We start from the raw sequence: 21,258 nt of genomic DNA, 5'->3' as shown, positions 1-21,258 counted from the left end.
GTTTTAGTGGCATCTCACACCTCATAAAAAGAAAGAGGTTGTGGATTCTATCTGTTGATTTAAAGGAAAAATATTCCTAGGTGTTTGTGGTGTGGGTGTGTGGTTGCATGTGTGTGGACCCCTCTTTTATATGAGGGAGGGTTATTTAGGATAGTAACATATATATATATATATATATATCACAATAAAATATAAAATTAACTATTTTAATTTTAAAAAAAACGCATGAAAGTAGAATATTGCGATACTTGCGTACCTAGCTACCCACCAAAAGGTTGTTGGATCATGTATTCACCAACTTGGATGGTGTGAGCTAACTAATTAGTTAGTCAGATTAAGAACTTTATTGCCTATCCTCAAAACGGTTTTATAGTTGATGTCCACTCTCACTTTTAAAACTTTAATGGGGTACTCACCTACAAAAAGTTTAGTCCACCTCATAAGAATTTAACTTATAATTCACAAAATGATAGGTTATTATCCCTTTCCATTAATATTTAATAGGATTAAATGGCAATTTGAATACTGAACTATAGATTCAGGAATGATCTAAGCCTTGAATTCATATTTAATATATTTTTAATATTGAATAATTAAATTTGATGTAATCTTTTCCCCACCATTAATTGGAAATTAAAATTTTTTTTTATAGTTAGTGGGGCCCATCATTTTTTACTTTAGGTTCTATTTAATTCAAGAGAAGAGAAAAAAATGGAGGAAAAGGGAGGTGAGGGGAAGAGTAGGGGCCTCTCCCGTGCTCCCCTCCCCTTGTTTGGTAAGGTGCAGGGGAGGGGAGATTTTTTAAAATTTTCCCTCATCTCCCCTCCCTTTCAATCAAATACTACCTTAATTTTTAAGTTCTGTAACTCTCTCTCTCTCTCACTCCCCCCCTCAAAAAAATGATGCGCTCTCCTCCTCCTCTCTCTCCCTATTTCTTTTGTCTTTAAAAGAAGAGAGAAACTATCAAACTTCTAGCGAGTTGATAATTCTCTATATTTTCATATATTTTAAAAAATTTAATAGTTAATGAGAGAGTTATCTAGTTCTTTTTTTGGTTAATTATCTTGTGTTTCATGTTTATTTTAGTGTTAGTTAGCTTATCTTGTAAATGCTGTGTTTTGATCTATTTTAGAGTATTTTTTTTGTTAATCAAAGTCATTTTAATTTTAAGAAACTCTATAAAAGGTTGGAAGAGGTTGAGGAAGGAAAATATAATAATTTTAATAAAGAAATTGGATTTTAATTATCATCTGCTACAACAAACACTATAGCAAATTTAGCACCACAATTTTAGTTTTTCTATTTGATAAAAAAGGAAAACTATGATTTTTTAAAGGAGGCTTTATTTTTTACATTCTCTAAAGCTCCAGAGGAGATTTTCGGGGGCAATTCTAGGGCTTGGGAGCAATATAACTCATCATCATTCATGTTTTCATTGAGTTTTCCTTCAACATTATCTTTCTTTCTCCTATGTATTTGATTTTCTCCCATTACTCTGCTATTTTAAAATAGTATTCAGCCAATGTGTGGTTGAACCTTGATGCTCTAGAGTCCTATGAACTCATTTGCTCTGATTGCATCTTGATTTATCAATTATTTTGTTATTAATGAATGTTTTATATCTTAATTCTAGTTTAGCTTGTGTTGCTTAATGATTGGCCATCATTAAGTGATTATTTTGAGGAATAGAACATGGGAAAGAAATTTTTATTTGAACTATTGAAATTAAGTGCTTAGGATTAATTATAGCTAATTTGCCTCTAGGATAAGAATGTACCTAAAGGACCTAAATGATTAGAAAGAATTTGAACTTAATGATCTTAATCTAATTTTTCGTAAGGAATTGTTGAGTTAGAATTAAGGAGGATTTTAGGTAATTGGAAGATATTCAAGATTAATTCTAGCGTCCCAACCCTTAAAACTAAAATTGAAGTCAATTCAATAGGTAAATTAAGGGCAACCGGAGTAAATGAAGAATTAGAACTCTAGGATGCTTTCCTAATCACTTCTTGACTTTAGAGTACTTTAAAATCTTAGTTGCTCATTTTACATTTTTATTTTTTTTAATCGAATCATTCACTATTATAATTTGCTTGCTTAACTTGAATAAAAGTGAAAATTTAATGCCCATTTGCCAATTTACTTAATACTTTGTAAAATCAACCTTGATTTGCCATCAGCTATAACTGTGACCCATACACCTGAGATGTCCATTTGGTTTTTGTGTGCATCATGAGCCTGAATGAGACTTGCTATCTCAACCCTTAGTGAACAACCTTGTCTCGTCACCATTCAATGCAAGTGCACTTGCAGTCGATTTCTTCCTCTCTAAGCTATTCATCAATCTATACTTTTTCACCTTCTCTTCCTTCTCTTACACCATAATAATCCCATCAATCTAAGCCATGTACACTGTTCCATTCTTAAAACAGCAACAACTTTGATGGCATCTTCACAGATTCCATACCCTAGTAATTGAATGCATCCCAGATCTTTAACCGTTTATCCCAAACCAAGTACATGAGCCCCTTATTCATGACCAAACTTGATACCATGTCGTAGTGTTGAATCCACAGCCTCCTCCTATGAAATGAAGCAGCTGGTCCTTAACGGTGGAAAGGGTGAAGAGGAAGCTTCTCTTTATCCTTGCTTTAGAGCCCCTACCTTGTACCTATTTCTGTTGTCCCTTATCTTGTACTTTACGTTTAACCTTTTGCTTGCCCATCTCTAGCATTTCATCTCTATCATCCTCTACATTAATTATATATAAAGCTAATTAAATATAGAAGCGATGCTCACAATTTAAAACAACTGTAAGTGTATGGATTTGACGTATTATAGCGAACCAAAATCATTTCACAAAGAACTAATTTAAAGGAATTGGCACATACGAGATTTATTTTCATTTTCAATTAAGTTATCCAATCAAAAAGGTGAATTTTTTTATTAAAAATACAAATAAAATAAATTAGATAATTAAAGAGTACCCTAGGAATTATAATCCCCTCTTATACTTTGCAATTCAATTTCTTCTAGTTATCACATTTTAATTTTCAAAATCGAGGCTCTAAATTAGATTATGTATCTGTCAATTTCAAAACCGATGATCTAACTAGATTATGATGTCTCAAGCAAGTTATGTTCCAATTATACATGAGCTTTAAAAGATTACATGGGGCTCTTGAGTATATTTTTACCTCAAGTGCAAATTAAATTAAATTCAATCCTAAGTTGTTTAATACAAGGCCTATTTAAGACTCCTTTCTATTGAAGGCGAAAACCAAGATCCAAACATAGATTAAAGTAGGCCTTCCAATAGGATGAGAACAAAAACAAATATTATTAAGCATTAAAGTTTTTATTAAAATCAATAACTAAAAAGAAATCTAGCTACAAAGCATTAAAGGTTCATAGAATCCCCAAGGATAAAAGAAAATTAACCACTCATGGCTCTAAATATGCAAAATAAATCAAAAACAACATAAAGAATTAAAGATATAGAGTAGAAGAAAAAGAAAATCTAGAAAAATCCCTTGAGGACACTTTATGATGACTCTTTAATCTCCATTCTAGCCTCCAAACCCTAGTTGATGCTTTGAAATTGCCTTCTCATATTCAAATCTAACTTCTATGCTCTTAGAAGTCTGTCAGGGCTTTATTTATAACTTGTTCACACCTTTTTTCCCTCTAATTTTCATCTTATCTCATCTGATTTTAAAAGATATTGTTTAATTTTGCATTTGAATTGTAAATAAAATTCTACCATGTGTTTTTTCTCCATGTCCTTGGGCTGTTGTATCCTTCATCTCTATGTCCGCGAGCGATCAGACAATGAAGGAGTCTTTTGCGTGAGCTCCTTTCACACATAGACGATCATCGTTCATCACCATGTCTACATGCAGTCGCCTTTTCTACATGGAATCTCCCCATGTGGTTAAGCTTTCAGGCAATGATTTCTTCGTGTTCATTTATGTCCATGTATGGAGACTTTTCTTCCCTACTTGTCCGCGAGTGAACAACTCTTCTTGGGTCTGTTTCTTAGGCTTTGAGCTAGTACTTGACATTTTTTGGCTTTTTAGATGTTATTTTCACTCCTTTTTCTTGAAAATATCTAAAAATCACTAAGTGAGATATTTTATTCATATTTCTATCAATCTCCACATTATTGAGCAAATAAAAGAGCCAAAAATATATATTAAGTAAAATATTCAATTATCAAAGTCTCCCACACTTGAACCATTTATTGTTCTCAAGCAACAGAACCACAATTATCTAGCTTATCATTAAAGCCAGACAATCAAAAATAAAATAAAATAAAATATAAGAAAGAAAACTCAACTGCCAGTTCTTCCACTAAACTCAATAAGAAAAACACTCTAACCAGTCCCATAATAAGCCACCACTAAAAGTAATCCAACCTCAAGGTTAACAAGGTACTATTTGTGTAAACAAAAATTTATAACTTTTAGACCATGCTTGTTTTCTCAGTTCATGCAATGGGGTCACCATGTGTTGGGGCTTTTCTTTAAATCCTTTTTTCTTTTTCTACTCTCTTTTCACTCATGCCCATTTTCGTCTAAGCTCTATGCCTTCCTTAGGTCATTATAATTTTTTTTTTTTTACACAAACCTTCATATCTTTATATACAAAGGCCCAGTTGCTTAGATTAGATAACCAAGGCATTAATTAATAAGATGCTACTAGCATACTCATAGCTCCAACTACACCGTTTGATGCAAATATCGACATTGATGATAAAGAACCCACTGTTACTAAGCACAATTGAGCCAGCGGAGTGGATTTTTGAGCACTTCTTTCTCTCTTTCTCTTTTATTTTTCCACAGGATCATACCCCAAAACTTCCTATAGGCATCAATGATTCAAATACAAATCAAAAATAAAACAGTAATACTTTGTCTCCCTTTTAGCCTAAATTATCTTAAGAGGTTACCACCTCTAAAAAAATGAATTCATTCAGATAGTTAAATTAAAAAAAGAATTCTAAAAAAATTAAAAAATTTAAAGATAAGCCCAAAATTGAGGATAAAATCTATAAACCACAATCTCATTGTTAAGGAATTAAACAGGCAAGTGTAATAATTAACAAGCCTAAACCCCCAACACTTAAATCATATAGTGTCCTCACTGTATATGCCAAAGCATTAAAAATTCAAAGGAAATATAGAAAAAGAAACTAATATTCCCCTTGTAATAGGTGGTGCAGTATTGTGAGGGCGGTGACATGCCTAGTTAGTCAATTGCTACAACTGTTAGTGAGTCCCTGAAAAATGCAATGAATAGAGACCAAGGATTTGAAAAAAACTCGGCCACGATTGAGAACAAAACCGAGTGCTATTCAAAATCTTGCAACAATGATATAACAATTGAATGGAGACCACATAATGTATCATTATAATGAGCACATGCAAAAACAAATGATGAAAACACGTGATCACAAGAAAAAATAATAAATGGGTAAGCACGACATTAATTAGTGCAACAACAAATCATAGCAGTGAGCCAAGGCTAGGTGCAAAAATGTTGAGGAAACACTACAACTTGTAACTCACTACTGCAACTCAAATTGAAGCAACATAAGTTAAACAAGTAAGGCAACAACCAATAATAAGCAGGCTTATCTAGGTAGCAAGATCCACAATGAGCAAGGTCAAGTAGAGTTAATCAACTTAAATAATCACTAGGTCTGTAAGAGCATAATATGCCAAGCAAGAGCAACTCAAAGCAAAACAAAGGAATTTTTTTTTCCAAAAATAAAAGAAAAAATATGCAAGAAATACTGAATGAAAAAAATAAAATGCTAATGGGAGAATTAAATAAAAAGTTCCCAAAATCATTGGGTTGCCTCTCCCAATAAGCACCGAGTTTATAGTATTCAGCTAGACTTTATCAGCTTTTTATGGTATATTCTAATTGCTCCTATTAGACACCAATGTACTTGAAAGACCTTCACCATAAGAGTGGTCATCTGCTGGTGCATTTTCCTTATTTACTCACTTGTTGTTGCTTCCCTTTTCCTTTTTAAGCATCTTGAATATGACTTCCTCTCCAATCACTCTCATGGTTATTTCTCTTTTATAGATATCAACAAAAGTTCTTGCCATGCTAAAGTAGGATGGCCAAAGATGAGTGGTGTTTCCTTATCCTCTTTAAAATCAACCACCATGAAGTTCACAAGAATTATTAATTTGTCTATTTTCATTAAGACATCTTCAAGCACCCCCATCTAATTTTGTAAGGATTGGTCTGCTAATTTTAAAACAATAGTGGTGGGTTTGGCCATCTCAAGACATAGTCACTTCCATATAGACAGTGGTATCAAAGTCACACTTGCTCAAAGGTCACAAAGAGCATTACTAGCAAAAATATCTCCAATGTTACAAGGAACAATGAATTGTCTCATATCTAGATCCTTTGGTAGAATCTTTTGTCGCATCACAGAAAAGAACTTCTCATAAGTGCTACTGTTTCAAAGTTGTGGAATCTTTTCTTCGTTGATAATATCCCCTTCATAAATTTTGCATAGTCGACATCTTATCATGTGAAAAGAACCTTAATCTGAACTTTGCTTCCAGTTCTTTCCATGTTGACACGCTACCCTCTTCTAGATTATTGAGCTAGTTCTTGGTTTTCCTTGTAGAGAATAAGGAAAAAGCTTGAGCGAATTACAACTGGAGGTACATCATGTCGCTTGAACCAATCATACACATCAAGGAACTGGATCAAATGCTTGTTGGAGTCCTCATAAGCAAGGCTCGCAAACTGCCTATGAAATTCAAGCATCTTCAACACGGTGTGCTTGATTTCAAAATTATTGGCTTGGATTTTAGGCAACTTAATTCCAAATTGGTGCCTATAAGTCTGCTTGTTCAAAAAATCATTGACTCCTAGCATTTCATTGTTATCCTCTTCCATTGTTACTTTTGAAACCTTGTTAGCTCTCTAAGGAGATCTCTAGGGTGAAGGAGTCTCTTATAGATCCTAAAAACTTATGGTTCTCGTCTTTGTCGCTTTCCGTGGCAAGCACAATAATCATGTAAAGAAAACAAGAACAATTTAGGAAAATTCTAACTAAAATTATGTATTTAAACTCACTTGTTCTAATATCAGCAATATATTTTAGTTCTTTGGCAACGGGGCAAAAAATACGGTGCTCACAATTTTAAACAACCACTAGTGTACAATGGTATAGCCAATCAATGTCATCTCACAAGGAACTAATTTAAAGGAATTAGCACAAATGAAATTTATTCTCATTTTAGTTAAGTTATCCAATCAAAAAGGTGAAACTTTTATTAAAAATACAAATAAATAAAATAAAGTCGAAGAGTAAATATGAGTTAAGATAGACATTTAAAGAGCAACCTATGAATTCTAACATGGCGGATACTTCTGCTGCTACCAAGAGCATCTCCCAAATTGATGTGCATATGCTGACTCAGAACCCAGGAGGCAAAGAGAGAAGCGAGCAAGAGTTCATGGAATTAGCTACATCAGCTGGGTTTCAAGGCATTAGATTTGAATGCTTTGCTCGTAACTATTGGGTTATGGAGTTCTTCAAATAGGCGATTTCATTTCAGAAAAATCACCATCTTAAATCCCACACGGCAAGAAATCTAAATATAAAGAAGTCTTACAAAATCACAAAATTGTACTATAAAGTTTCATGTGCTTCACTGAATCAATTTGTTAAATTGAAGTTATCAATTACTGCTATATAGTTGTTAATGGAGTATTTTAGTTGACAACTAAGTAACAAGAATTAACAGCTATCCAACAATAATTGATAATTTCAGTAAAAGCATGAGATTTCAAAGTAATTTTATGATTTCATAGTAATTTTTTATATATGTAGATTTCTCTGGAATTTTAGCGTAATTAATTTCCAGTTTATTTCGCAATGCCTTTCATAGTTGGCCAAATTATTATATAGACTCTATATGTGTTTGTGTGTGTTACCTCAATAATCATCAAATTGTTGACCAACAAAATCCTCATATCAGTTGCATAATTTGCCCTTGCAACTTTGTAGATTATGGATCAACTCCCTTCCAACTAAATCAATCTTTGTTGGTTGAATTGTTGTTTAATTTATTACATTTTTGTATCCCTTCCTTAATAAGCTAATTATGATATTTTTAGTTTGCATTGGAATCCAATTGTGTTTGATCATAAGACTTGAAAATATATATAATATCTGAAAAAGGAGACACTACTACTTTAGGTCATTAATTAGGTAAATAAACAATATTTAGTTATCCATGAGTCATTTATTCACCTATCTTTTGGGATTTGTCCTCATTTTGGATTCATTTGATTCACAAGATGATTGATTTTATCAAAATTTGGGAAGTTCGAGCAAAACTGATTTAGATCAAACCAGCCAATCTAATTTGATTGTGATGTGTGTGTATTCTTTTTTTTTTTTTGGAGCTAGCTAGCTAGCTAAATTCCAAATCTGATAATGAACATACTTGTGTATATAATTTTGTTTGAAGAAGTGTTTATATTTAATATCTAACTATAATTTAAACACAATTATCTGATAAAAAACACATTTTCTTTAGAGTTTCATTACGCATTCTAAAATTTACGATTGAATTTCTAGAGAAATTCGGGAATATATATATATATATATATGCATAAATAATTTTTAAAACTCAATTGCATATTGTTGTAGTATTTTTTAAGAGCTGAATCTATCCTTAGCAATGATTTTAAAATTGAACCGGACAAGTCCAACTAGTTGGACTGTCGATTAGTAACTATTGTGGCTTAGTTTGGACCAGCCAAGTGTTTTTGCCTTCGGATCAAGTTGAACTGCTCTTGAGAAGTGATTGGACCACGAACCGCCTAAAAGCCGCAAACCAAAAGTGGTTTTTAATGAAGCAAGCGGTTCAATTTTTCCTCAGTTTTTTTCCCCAATTTTAATCCTAAATGTTTAAAAAAAGCTGCCTCCTTCGTCACTTGCAATTGCAAACTTGCGCCTTTGTGTTCAGTCCACTCCCCAGTAGATTCCAGTGCTCAGACCTACGCTCCTCCTCTCTCACGTCTTCAGTCTTCACGATTTCAGAGCTCCAACGGTGAGTCCGTCCTCCCTCATCCCCCTGTCCTTGCATCACTGAGTAAGTTCAAATCACTTCTTTGTTTACTTTGGTTCATTTGTTCCTCTACTTTCTTTAGACGTTATATGGCATTGTGGGATTTTGATTGTTGAACTTCCTCAAATGGAAAAAGAACCTACCTCTCTGCACTTCGTCTCTCTCACTCACTCTTCCCCACCTCTTATAATTTCCTTCTTTGTTCATTTTTGTTCATTCGTTCCTCTCCTTATTTGCTGTTTGCCGTCAGCTAAGTGCTAATACCTTGGAGATCTAGTGCTTGAATGCTTGGTGTTCCCGAATGATATTTTCTCTTTATTTTTTTTTTACACTCCATAATCTTTTCTCTTGGATAATTTTATATGAAGAATGGAATATAAAAAATGCATCATTCATTTATAAATTTAATTATATAATACCGGTATCATTCGATTATATTTTTTATTTTTAATAAAAATAAAGGATTTTATATTTTTTTAACAATAAATATTTCAATATATATATATATAACAATTTCATATTTATTTTTTTGTCTTGATCAGATTGTTGTTCACTCAGTGTAGTTTCTTCCTCACTTGCCATATGTTCATCCATTGTGCAATCATCAGAGTGAGATTAATTCAGCGGTGCAGAATGGATCTATTTTTTTTACCATTTCCCGGATGTAATGTGTCCGCCGGCCGGTCCAGAGGTTGCTTACATTAGTCCTTAACGTCAGAGTTCATCAGAAATATCTTAGGCTCAAATCTAAGAGAGAGAAAACCAGCCGCAACAGCTAAAACCTTGAAGATGCATCACCTTCACTTTTCTAAACTCAATTTCATGCTTCTGCTACTATGCAGAGCATAACTTCTATGCTCTCTCTCTCTCTCTCTCTCTCTCTCTCTCTATATATATCTTCTTTCCTTTATCAACAACTAAATGAAAAGGAAAATTTTAGTAAAGGAGAACAGAGAAGTGACAATATTGAAACCAAAATAATTTTCGCTAATAAAAAAAAATTGTCATCCTCCACTTGTTGAAAACACAAATTTTATTGTAATTTTAATAATGTTTACTTGTCCATTCACCAAAAAATTTAATTTGTTAACAAAATTCAATTTACATAATCTATCTCTTTAACATGAGGCCTTGATCAAAATTGAAATGCATGATAAGTAAACTTGTCATACCAGGGCGAAACCAGCTTCAGATTTCAGTGAGGGCCAAAGTTGGGTTGTGAAGTTACTCTCTCACCCTCCCTCCTTCTGTATTGCAAAGCCTTCCAAACTCATAAAAATCAATATAAATGCATATTAAAATATCATGCAAATGCAAGCCCTAATTCAGCTTTTTAAAGGATTAAGCACCTCAAGCATTAATTGAAGGGTTGTGAATTTTGGACTCAATAACACAGCTCAAGCTTAAAAAAGACCTACTAATTAAAAGAAAAGAGCTTTTGGCAGAAGGAATGCTAGTCATTGCCTTCTCAACAAAACTTATAAATCTCTCTAAATAGAGTCATGGCAAGAGAAGGATGCTATATATAACCGTAAGACCTTTATCTTTTTAGACAAAATACAAAAGTTGGAGCCAAACACTACCACAAAAAAAAAGGATTTTTGACAATGATTTTTAGTAGCGATAAAAAAAAGTTATCACCAAAAGTCCACTTTTGGCAGTAATTTATAAAATATAGTCGCCATTAACCTTTAGATGACTTTTAAAAGTTGCTACCAAAAATAACTTTTAGTAGTGATATTTTATCACTACCAAAAGTATTTCAAAAAAAATAATTTAAAATTTAAAAAATATACTAAAAGTGGACCTTTGACGATGACTTTTAAAAGTTGCCATAAAAAATGATTTTTAGTGGCAACAAAAAGTATTATAAAAAATAATTTAAAATTTAAAAAAATATACCAAAAGTAGACCTTTGGTGATGGCTTTTAAAATTAGTATCAAGCTTTCGTATTTTTTTGGTGTTCTACCATCAAGCTTCCAAGTAGTCTATTTTTTATTTTCTTCATCCAATTCTTATTCTTCAAATTACTCAAATTGCTTAATTTGTTAATGTTAAATTTGTTGGGATTGTTATTGGATGAAAAATGTAAACTTGATTATTTAATGGGTTAAATGTCATTTTTGTCCCTCAACTATACATAAAATGTCACAAATGCCTCTAAATTTAACTATGGATTAATTCTATCCCTGTACTGATGACTAACAGACGTTAAGTATTTTTAATTTAAGGTGATGACAAAGGAAATCTTTAAAGGTAAAAGATATAATTGACTTATAATTGAATTTAGAAGTAAGAAAACATAACTTTAGGTCCCTATGCTTTGCTCGCGTTTTGTTATTAATCCTTATACTTTTTTGCAATTTTTTTGGTCCCTGTACTTTATTTTTTATTGTTTTAGGTCCTTTAATGAATAAAGTATAGGGATCTTGGAGTGACCTAAGACAATAAGAAACAAAAATAAATAGACCAAAAACAATGAAAAAAAATTATAAGGACTAACAATAAAATGCGAGCAAAGTACAAGAACTTAAAGTTATGTTTTTGCTTAGAGGTATTTGTGATCTTTTATATATAGTTTAGGGAAAAAAATGACCCTTAACCTTTGTTGAATTTATGTTAATATTTGAACTATGGATGAAATTATGTATAAACTTATTAAAGTTTGTTTATTTTAAATTCTACAGTTATTAGTAAGTATCCCATATTATCTTGGGATTGACTTGATTAAAAAGACTTTAGTGAAAGTCCAAAATAATTTAGATTGAGTCAAGATAAGATTCTTTCAAAGAAAAGTTTTACCTCTAATGCTACTGTACTTCCAAAGCTTGAAGATGAAACATTTGATTGAAAAGTACTTTTTGTTGTTTTGCATCTACTTTTAATTTATCACATATCCACCAATTTTCTATCTAAAAGATAATGAAAAATAATCATTTGAAATGACTATTAACAAAATTTATATGGTCAAAATAAATTTTTTATTAAAATAATTTTTAAGATAATTAAAAAATTATAGATAAAATTTATTTTAATAAAAGAAGCGGAAGCATTTAACTTGAAAGAATATAAAATTTTAATAATTTATTTATTAATTTTTGAGAAAATGTGGAAAAAAAGAGTAAAAAAAATTTAACCTAAACTAATATAATACATACTTATAAATAAATTACATACTTAATTATTTTTATTTAAAAATAAAAATAAAATTTAAAAATTGGTTAAAGTGTTTATAAGAAAATTATTTAATATTTAAAAATTATTTCATTTTAAGCTCATTTTCCAAATAAAAATAATATTCATTGCTGCAAAAATAATATTGTATTAAAAATATAATATATATATATATATACATACTCATATAAATTATTTCACCATATTAATAAATGAAAATATAATATAATGTATGTATGTATGTCTGTATGTATATGTAGTAATATATTATTTGATATATGTGTATATAGTTGAATAATATATATTTAATTTTGCATATAATAACTACATGTGCATTTTAATTCAATTGACAATAAATGAGGACTTAAAGTTTAGGAAGTGAAAATCAAGAGCTCAAATCCTAACATGAGCACATTTTATAATAAATATATGACATAGCGCGTGGTGGTGATGTGACACGAGGTGTCAAGTGATGTGGCATGAGATGGAACACACATGGTGAGGTAACATGGCATGAAAAGGTGCCCATATGGCAAGGTGGTGTGACACAATATGTCAGTTGATGTGGTGTTAGAAGACATAGACTTGACATGAGATGATTCTTTTTAAAAAAAATTGAGTTAATCGCTGCTAAGAATTCGAAAGTCACTGTTACAGGTTTTTAACGGTGACTTTTCATCATCAAAAAGTTACTACCAAAAATTTGATTGTTAATAATTTTTTGTAACAACAAACATGGTCACAAATTTACAGAATATAAATTTCTTTTTCATAAAAGGATCAAATTCATTGAGATGAAAAGACAAATTACATCCCATTGGCCAAAAAGAAAAGACAAATTACATGAGCAGACTAAGAAAAAGGTAAACGACACTAAACAAAATAAAAAAAAAAACAAAGTAAGTGAAAGCCCAATTTGAATAACAGTATCGCAACAACTTGGGCTTTACGTTACAGGCCATCCAACAACCATGATGACACAAACACTAAAACACATCACATGAGGGCCCAATAACTTCAACAAGGAATTCCTGCAGTGTTTTAATCTGACTCAATCAAATAATTATATAATATATATAGAATCTCCTGTAGAATGCAAGTGAGAACCTCTACAGTAACCTTGTGCCATGGTGCCGAGATCTGTTGAAGGTGGCTACGTGCACATATCCTAAAAATGGAAGATTGAGTTTGTTGTTACTGTGCTGAAAGACAGATAACAAGGAAAAACTTGCGATGCCATGAATCGGACTGTCAATGTTAGAAGAGTGTTGTCTCTATTACTAGAGAAAGAATAGTTTTGAAGAGATTGAGTCACGATCTAATCAAAGCTATAGAGATTAGATGATTTAATTTTCTCATTTTTATAATTAAAATAATATAAATATTGATATTGATTATAACTAAATATATTAATGTTGATTATAATATAAATAATATAATGTTCTCACCTAATGACCCAAAATTAGTGTCCCTTTTTCTAGCCAAAATGATTCAGAACTTAGGATGTTTTGTGCTTTGGATCTTGGCAGTAATATATTTGTATATTTGATTATTTTCTCTCTTGGTATTTATGTAAATGGCCATTAAAACTTGAGTTATTTTCAGTTATGTACAGTGAAATTTCAAAAATCGTTTTTTGTTTTTGGAGTTACAAAGGCGAGTCAAAACTTGTAGAAACTAAAAGTTACAAACTAGAGATCTTTGCATAACAGTAAAACAAACTATTACTAAGCATTCCTCTGGTCTTCAAGAACCCTGTTCAAACATCCAGCAGGGACATTCGAGATCAAGAACGAATCAGAACTATCTTGATAAGCTCCCTTCACCATAAAATCTGCACATAGTATGTGTTCTCGACTAGTATAACATAAAGAAGCATCCCAACCTCCACAAAATTCTTTTGGATTGCAAGGTGAAAAACCTTCAACTGTGGAACCTGAATGAAGTTCTCCAAAAATACAAAAGATAGTGATATGATAAATGAAATGATGAGCCCAAACCAAGGCCCCAAACTGGGCCCAGATCTAATTCATATGATCATTTTCTAATGCCAATTTTTCGTCTTTCTCGGCCTCCTTCAAGTCCCACCGCATCTGGCTGGTGTTCAGGTTCACACGGCCTTGCGGTCAAGCCTTGGTCACAATCTCAGTCTCTGAACGGAAACCTGCAGGTGAAGCATACCCAAGATTCCAAACTTATAACAAGACTGAGTGAGAATGAGAGATAGAGGCTTGTCTTCCTTAAAATTCCCATTTTTATTCTGATATTACCTTTCACACGATTTCTGGTCGCATGTTCGATTCTTGCCCTTGCTTTCTCGGGAAATTTCTCTCTCTCATAAATTCCTCTCCCCCCTCCCCCGGCCGCCCCCAAAAAAAAAATAATAATAATAAAACCTTCTCTGAAGTAAAGGCCTACAAGCTACAGCTGGGATGCTTCATTGCTTCGTGTGATCAAGGCAATCTTCGCCAGCTAAAGTAACGGTGGATTCAAAGATTCCTTCTTTCTTCTTTCCATCGCTTTTGAGCCTTCTGGATTGATGGTTTTTCCTGATACGCGTTATAATTTCATGTTTTGCACTTTCCCGATGCATTTTATCTCTTGCAAATTCACATAGATACTTCGGTTGAAGAATTAAGCCTCTATTTTCTGAGAAAAGAACGTAAGTTGTTTTACCTCACCTTTGTGGGTTGTCATAGCTTGTTCGACAACAACATTTTCTCTGTCGGGTTTCTGGTAATTCCTGCTACTCTTAAAAAAGTTGTTCTGTCGTGTCTTTATTTTGATAAACTGAATCTTTAAATTAGCTCCTTTAAAAAAGTGTGATCTAAAGGGGTAATCAAATCTATGCAGACCCTTACTTCCCTTCGTTTGATAGGAGTGATACAAGATTGAGGTTAATCCGACGACCTACCAAAAATAGTGGAAGTTATACTAGATCTCACTGAAAAAGTATATCCATGATGCCTACCAAAGAATATTCCTAAAATAATGTATGTTGTATGATTGATGATGTTTCCGGAGCAAAAAAACCTGTTCTCAGATGGGTCCAATTTCAAAAACTTTTCTCTCTGCAATTATAGCAAGGAATCTTATATCTCTGTTCCCTTTTCTCTGCAGAACCGTTTGATGATTGAACCCTAAATTGTAATTGGAATGGAAGGTGATATATTTGGAGACGTGAGTACTCCAGCACTACAAGTAGATAGCAGAATCATTCAGGCATTTCAGAAGAACTTGCTTGAAGCCCAGGACATTTTGGATCAAAACAGGTTGTTAATCAATGAGATTAATCAAAATCACTCGTCAAAGATGCCACATAACCTGAGTAGAAATGTGGGATTGATCAGAGAGCTGAACAACAATATCAGAAGGGTGGTTGATCTCTATGCTGATCTTTCCAGTTCTTGTATCAAGTCTCAAGAAGCTTCATCTGAAGGGGATTCCAGTGGGACTCTGAAGTCTGATGGAAAAGTAAGCCAAAAGAGAACTAGAATCAGCTGACAATTTGAATCTGAGCTTTCATGTAAAGCAGGGAAGCATATTCTGGTGATGGATAGGATCTGGTTCAGGGGATCATGAGACTGTGTAACTACTACACTTTTGCATTACGTTAAGACTTCAGGAGATAGAATGACAGAAAATCTTTATTTAAATCTTGTAATCTCCCAAAAGAAGATTATTTAGAGCTATGTTAGAACATGTTTGGTTTCACAAACACTTTTCGACTGAAATCTTTCGGACTTCGCCTATTGGTTAGAGTTAGGATTATTAGAGTGCAAGTTCCACGTACTTCTGCCAACCCCCCCCCCCCTTTCCTTGCTTTGGGTCTCACATCTTGTGTTTATCATTCTCCAACAAGATCATTATTTAAAAAAAAAAAAAAGCATTTTTTAAAGAAAAGGAAAGAGTTACGACCTTATTATTTTCCGTTAATTATGAGTGTGAAAGAAATAGAATATAGGGAGCTTGTTATGATGATTCTACTCTTCATCTCTCTTTTTTGAGTGAGCTATGATGTAATTTACATGGAGCGTTAAATGTAAGAATTTCCGTCAATAGAGTTTTGAATCTTGATTCATCACATTATAAGGGATTAATGCTTTCTGTGAGACAATCCCTGTTAGTTTCTCTTCATCTCTTTATTTTTCACTATCAACTCTTTTTTCTAATCATGATCTTCTGCCCATAATTATACCTCTTTAATTCTCCTTTTTTTTTACTGTGCGCATGTGTCTTCTTATTGAAAATAATTATGTTTGAGACATGATCAGTTATTAAATACAAGCACCTCTATTAATAAAAATTCAAATCTTAATTTGATGTGTTATGAATGACTAAATTATTTTGCAAGACTCAACATCTGTTGGTGGCCTTTTAACTAGAATTAACTGTAATATTTGATCTTATTATATCAATTTCCCTTTAATTCTCTATCATAATTTTGATCGAACAAAATTTGAGAAGCTACTTGCGGGAAAGTAAGGTGGCAAAATCAAATCTAGAATCTTTTTTATTAGATTTAGACTGACAAAAAGTGCAATGTTTGCATAGCTCCAAGTTCATTAAATTTTCGTCTAAAACCAACAAGGAAGAGAATATTTTCATTATAACATGGTATTCTTCTCTAACAACAAGAAGAAGCAAGCAAGAGGAAAACCTTTCCCTTTCTCAAATGACTTCGACAATCACATCCACTAGAAAAATTAGAGATACAACTGTTTGTTGAGGTCATTGAAGTTGCTGATTTGCTTTTTCCATTAATGAAGTCAAACATTCTTTCCAATCCGAAACCTTGTTTTCTCCATTGACAACCTCAAATATGAATCCAGATTGGGGCACACATTCCAAGGCTTCCACACACAAATGCCGCATCTTCTTTGCTCAGACTCCGTCTTGCTGCACAACCCTGTCCTCATGAACCTCAAGTCAATCAGTTCTCGATTAAGACGTTAAAAACGATTAGAAAATACAGTTAAGTGTTTGTTGAGAAGTTTTTCAATTAAAAAAAATGAATGAATTATACTAATTTTTCATAAGCCACCCAAAAAGAGAGAATGATTGTCACTTGAACGAAACCTTTTGTTTCAAATTTCTCGCTGCATTATAGAAGATATGTCAATGTCTGTACCTCTTCAAAAGAAAAACCTCGCTTCCCCCCGGGAGTATCTTGTAATAGACCAGCCCTGATTATGGTGTAAGGGATTCCTGAGTTCACCAATATTGATTCATCCTGCTCAGCCAATTTCCTTGCATTGTTTTTCATCAAAGATTGAATTCCGCTTCTACCTCTATAAACAGACAACTGCATCTTTGTTAAAACAAAATAAGAAAGAACAAATTCGTGCAAGAAAGGAATGCATTGTAGATTATCTACATTTTTGCATTCATGAGTTCAGAATGAAAGTGACATAAAAGAGTATAATTGTGCTTGATTCATGTCTTATAAAGAAAATGTGAAATAAAAGAGTATGAAAGTGACATAATTCGAGCTATCTCCCTGTTAGTGCACTAAATGCGTTCTTTTATGACAGTAGGAGATTTGTATTGAAAATAAAAGTACCTGTGATAACAGGATTATATGTCTAACTCCTTGTAGGCTCCCAACACTAGAAAGAAAACCCTCCTGAAAATAATCAGAATATACAGACATTCCCTGAGAATTGAGAAATACGTTTTAAGGCCAAGTCTCATCAATCATCATTACTTTCAGGTCAAGTCTCATCATTACTGAGAAAAAAGAATGAAATTAAAACATACAGGTATTTCCTGAGAAAAATAATTCCAGTCCTAGTCTCATCATTATTGACAAAAAGAATGAAAATATCCACACATTTTCTGAGAAAAAATTTTCAAGGCTACTAATCAAAGGGAAAAAAATCAAGAATAAGTCCCATTATCACTGTAACTGACAATAACAGAAAAAAAGGAAAAAAGAGATAAGTCGCTTAAAAAAGCCCTCAATTTAAAAGAGAGGTTAAAACTATGTTGCTTTAAATGACTATAGTTTACATCAATCCATCCACATAGGCAAGCAATTCATGTCAACAAGTAATTGAGGTAAAAAATATGTTATTTATTTACCAAAAAATATGTGCTTTAGTTGAGAAGTTCAATCAGAAACAGCCATTATTCTGGCACAAATATTTTGATGCTCAAAAGGAAAGAGATTGAGAAGAGTCAACTGTCCTAAATGAATTTTTACTTCCATGGATATCTGAACATGAATTCAGGTACATAAAAAAAGTTTATTGATTATTGTGTGACTCTATATCAAAGTGGTATGGATGTTTCTACTCCTTTCGTAGTCAGCCATGCTCATGGCATGTGTATATATCCCATTTATTTGAGATTTCTGAGTCGTGATGGCCTTGTTTCTTACTTTTGATGTTGTTTTCCTTTCTGATTTTGGTGGTTTTCCATTCAGTTGTTTCTGCTATATTTGTTTCAGGTTAGGTCTAGTCACTTGGCTTGATTTGTAATAGCCAAAAAGCTGATTGAGAAAGCAAATTATAAATGCCTATTTAGGCAAAATGCCTCTGAAATAAGAGCTAGAAAGAAAAGAAAGGGCAGTTTAAAAAGCGAGGAAGTTCGTCCCATATACACTCTACTCTCATTCATTGTGTGTGACATTCAAATGCACTATGGTTTCATATGACACAAATGAGCTAAGATATACATACATTTGGACATATAATTGTGCGAACACCCCTCAAAGCTTTCTTGAGGAATCGCCTGTCACTTGTATCCCCGGCCAGTGACTTCACAAAGAAGTATCGCATAATTAATAACCAGAAAATGACAAGCACATAACCATGATGCAATATATAAGTAGTTTCTTGAATTGACTTCATCCACCTCAACATAACTTCCAAAGGCTTCAAGTGCAACACGCTTATCCTTTACCAGTGCCTTTACTCGAGTTTTTTTCACAATCATTGACAAGATCACCATCTGCTTAAGCATATAACATGGCTCACAACTCATTCTCAGTAATCCAACCAAGATTTCATATACAACACTAAGAATACTTCAAAAGTTTATACACATTGGGTTAATCAAGGAATTTTAAGTTACTTGATGAACTAATACAAGTAGCCCAATTCAATCAAGCCTGCAAAAAAGTTATGCTGTGCAGACCTATGAAGTCCAAATTATTGTATGCAGAATATAGATAGCCTCTATAGATAGACTAGTTGCTTTCTTTCCACTTGTGATTCTTAGTTTCTAATCTTCAACATGAACATGACTGGATCAAAACTTCCAAGTTTCTACATGATCTACAAGCTTGTAAAACTTGTGAATTAAGAAGAGGAAAGTCTTATCAGACCTGACCCATATCACTATCTCCATCTGTCACAAGTACTGCATCCCTGACTTCATCTTCTGCTTTCAAACAACGGTGTGAGAACGAAAACTTGAGAGGAAATAAATAATTCCTAGAGGTTAGTCCACCAGAATGTATATTTAGTGTGATTTCTTAAAACTTTCAGGTACTTGTACAGATATAACCATTGACGATTGATGGATTAATAAGTCCTATACCCAGATATTCCTCTTCATCTTCTGCGGCGGGCCCATCTTTTGGAAGAAGATCAGGTGCACCATACCATTTTCTTAATTTGGGACCTCCTGAAAAGGAACAAAGAATCACAGCTTAATATGAAAAATGTGAAGAATAAAAAAGAAATGGTGAAATTTTTCGAGGCTAGTCCCAAATGGGGTGTGTCGGAAGAAATCCACCTTCAATATAATCGAGAATTTGGTCGACGAAGCTGACTTTCTTCTTTGCAGAACACACGATAACATAATCCTTTTCGCTGCTGAATAGGAAAGAGGAATCAAGTGGTCTTCTTGAGGTTTGAGGAGGGAAATTAAGAGAGTTTTGAAGCAAAAGAGTGGAAGAAAGCGATGAAGCGCTCGCCATAACTGAGTCTCAATCGTCCGACCGTTTCATTCCCGCTAGAATGGATAAGTCCATACAACTCCATGAATACCGCTGGCAGTATGCGATTATTACAAAAGGTGCCATTATGTATTTTCATCCCAGTTTATAAAAAAATTTTAAACAAAATTGCGTATCCATAAAATTTATTAAATAAATTTTACAATTTTTTTAAAAATAAAAATAAAATTTTTAAAAATATTATTTATTTAGTAAGTATTATTAATAAATTTTCATTTTTGTTAAAAAAATTTATATTTTAAAATGTTGAATCTCTTTTTAAAATGTGTTATAAATTGGGTTGGAGATAGTATAATATTAAAAAAAATTTAACTTAATTTTTTTAGATTTTAATTTGTGCAGTTTTTGCTTAAAATTTCATTTTATGATAAAATCTTTCCCTTTAATTGACGAAGACTTGATAAGAGAAGGATAACAAGAATTACTATAAAATTCCATAACAATATTCATTTGGCATATAAGTAATTTTGTCATAAAATATTGAAATTAAATTAATTATGATTGTAAAAAAAAAAAAGGACATGATCCGAACAAAACTTTATCTTATATAACAATGTATGACGGTGTTAATATTAATAATTCAAAACAACTTTTTTTTATCGCTCATTGTATCCTACTATTGGAGCCAAGCGCCTTTCATAATAAAGACTCAAATATTGGCTAGTTAAATTGCAAAGGGCTAGCCTCTTTCACAAGAATTAATTTTTGTTGATTGAAAACACTATTTTAATTATTAAATTTCATCAACATGATGTGTTTTCAATCAACATAAAACATTTTTAACATTTTTATTATTAATTTTCCAACCACAAATAATTAATTAAAAATTTTAAAAATACAAAAAGTCATTAATGCACATAATATTTTTAAAATTTTTATTTTTTATAATTATAAGAATTATAACTACAATCACAAATAAAATATAGAGGTGAAGACTCAGAAAATTAAATTCAAGATTCTTTTCTTTTTTTTTTGGAAAATTGTTCAAAAAGATTCTA

At 32.2% G+C, this 21,258-nt stretch overlaps 2 protein-coding genes across 8 annotated transcripts; one reads left to right on the top strand and one right to left on the bottom strand.

Moving 5' to 3' along the window:
- The first annotated feature begins 14,305 nt into the window (after nt 1–14,305).
- LOC129288666 (protein ELF4-LIKE 4-like) lies at nt 14,306–16,046 on the top strand. 5 transcript variants are annotated; one of them, XM_054925365.1, is made up of 2 exons: nt 14,306–14,464; nt 15,415–16,046. In XM_054925365.1, exon 2 carries the CDS (start codon nt 15,451–15,453, stop codon nt 15,796–15,798), a length of 348 nt encoding a protein of 115 aa, XP_054781340.1. In that variant the 5' UTR covers nt 14,306–14,464; nt 15,415–15,450; the 3' UTR covers nt 15,799–16,046. The 5 variants fall into 5 exon arrangements, with proteins under 5 accessions (XP_054781340.1, XP_054781341.1, XP_054781339.1 ...); XM_054925366.1 differs by having other exon boundaries at nt 14,351–14,771; XM_054925364.1 differs by having other exon boundaries at nt 14,351–14,777.
- Nucleotides 16,047–16,781: 735 nt separating this feature from the next.
- Nucleotides 16,782–20,277, bottom strand: LOC129288605 (uncharacterized). 3 transcript variants are annotated; one of them, XM_054925259.1, is made up of 8 exons: nt 20,038–20,270; nt 19,840–19,926; nt 19,625–19,680; nt 19,153–19,248; nt 18,978–19,055; nt 17,858–17,920; nt 17,426–17,599; nt 16,782–17,203 (listed from the first exon to the last, which is right to left on the bottom strand). In XM_054925259.1, the coding sequence occupies exons 1-8, from the start codon at nt 20,219–20,221 to the stop codon at nt 17,111–17,113; spliced, it is 831 nt and encodes a 276-aa protein (XP_054781234.1). In that variant the 5' UTR covers nt 20,222–20,270; the 3' UTR covers nt 16,782–17,110. The 3 variants fall into 3 exon arrangements, with proteins under 3 accessions (XP_054781234.1, XP_054781235.1, XP_054781236.1); XM_054925260.1 differs by lacking the exon at nt 19,153–19,248 and having other exon boundaries at nt 20,038–20,271; XM_054925261.1 differs by lacking the exon at nt 16,782–17,203 and having other exon boundaries at nt 17,446–17,585; nt 20,038–20,277.
- Between the last annotated feature and the right edge of the window lie 981 nt (nt 20,278–21,258).

Source organism: Prosopis cineraria, unplaced genomic scaffold (genome assembly GCF_029017545.1).
Source record: "Prosopis cineraria cultivar Desert tree isolate PC_DT_omini unplaced genomic scaffold, ASM2901754v1 PC12, whole genome shotgun sequence".
In the NCBI taxonomy this organism is placed as follows: Eukaryota; Viridiplantae; Streptophyta; class Magnoliopsida; order Fabales; family Fabaceae; genus Prosopis; species Prosopis cineraria.
Note: the sequence above shows the minus strand (reverse complement) of the source record. Positions and strands in the feature narration are given on the sequence as shown.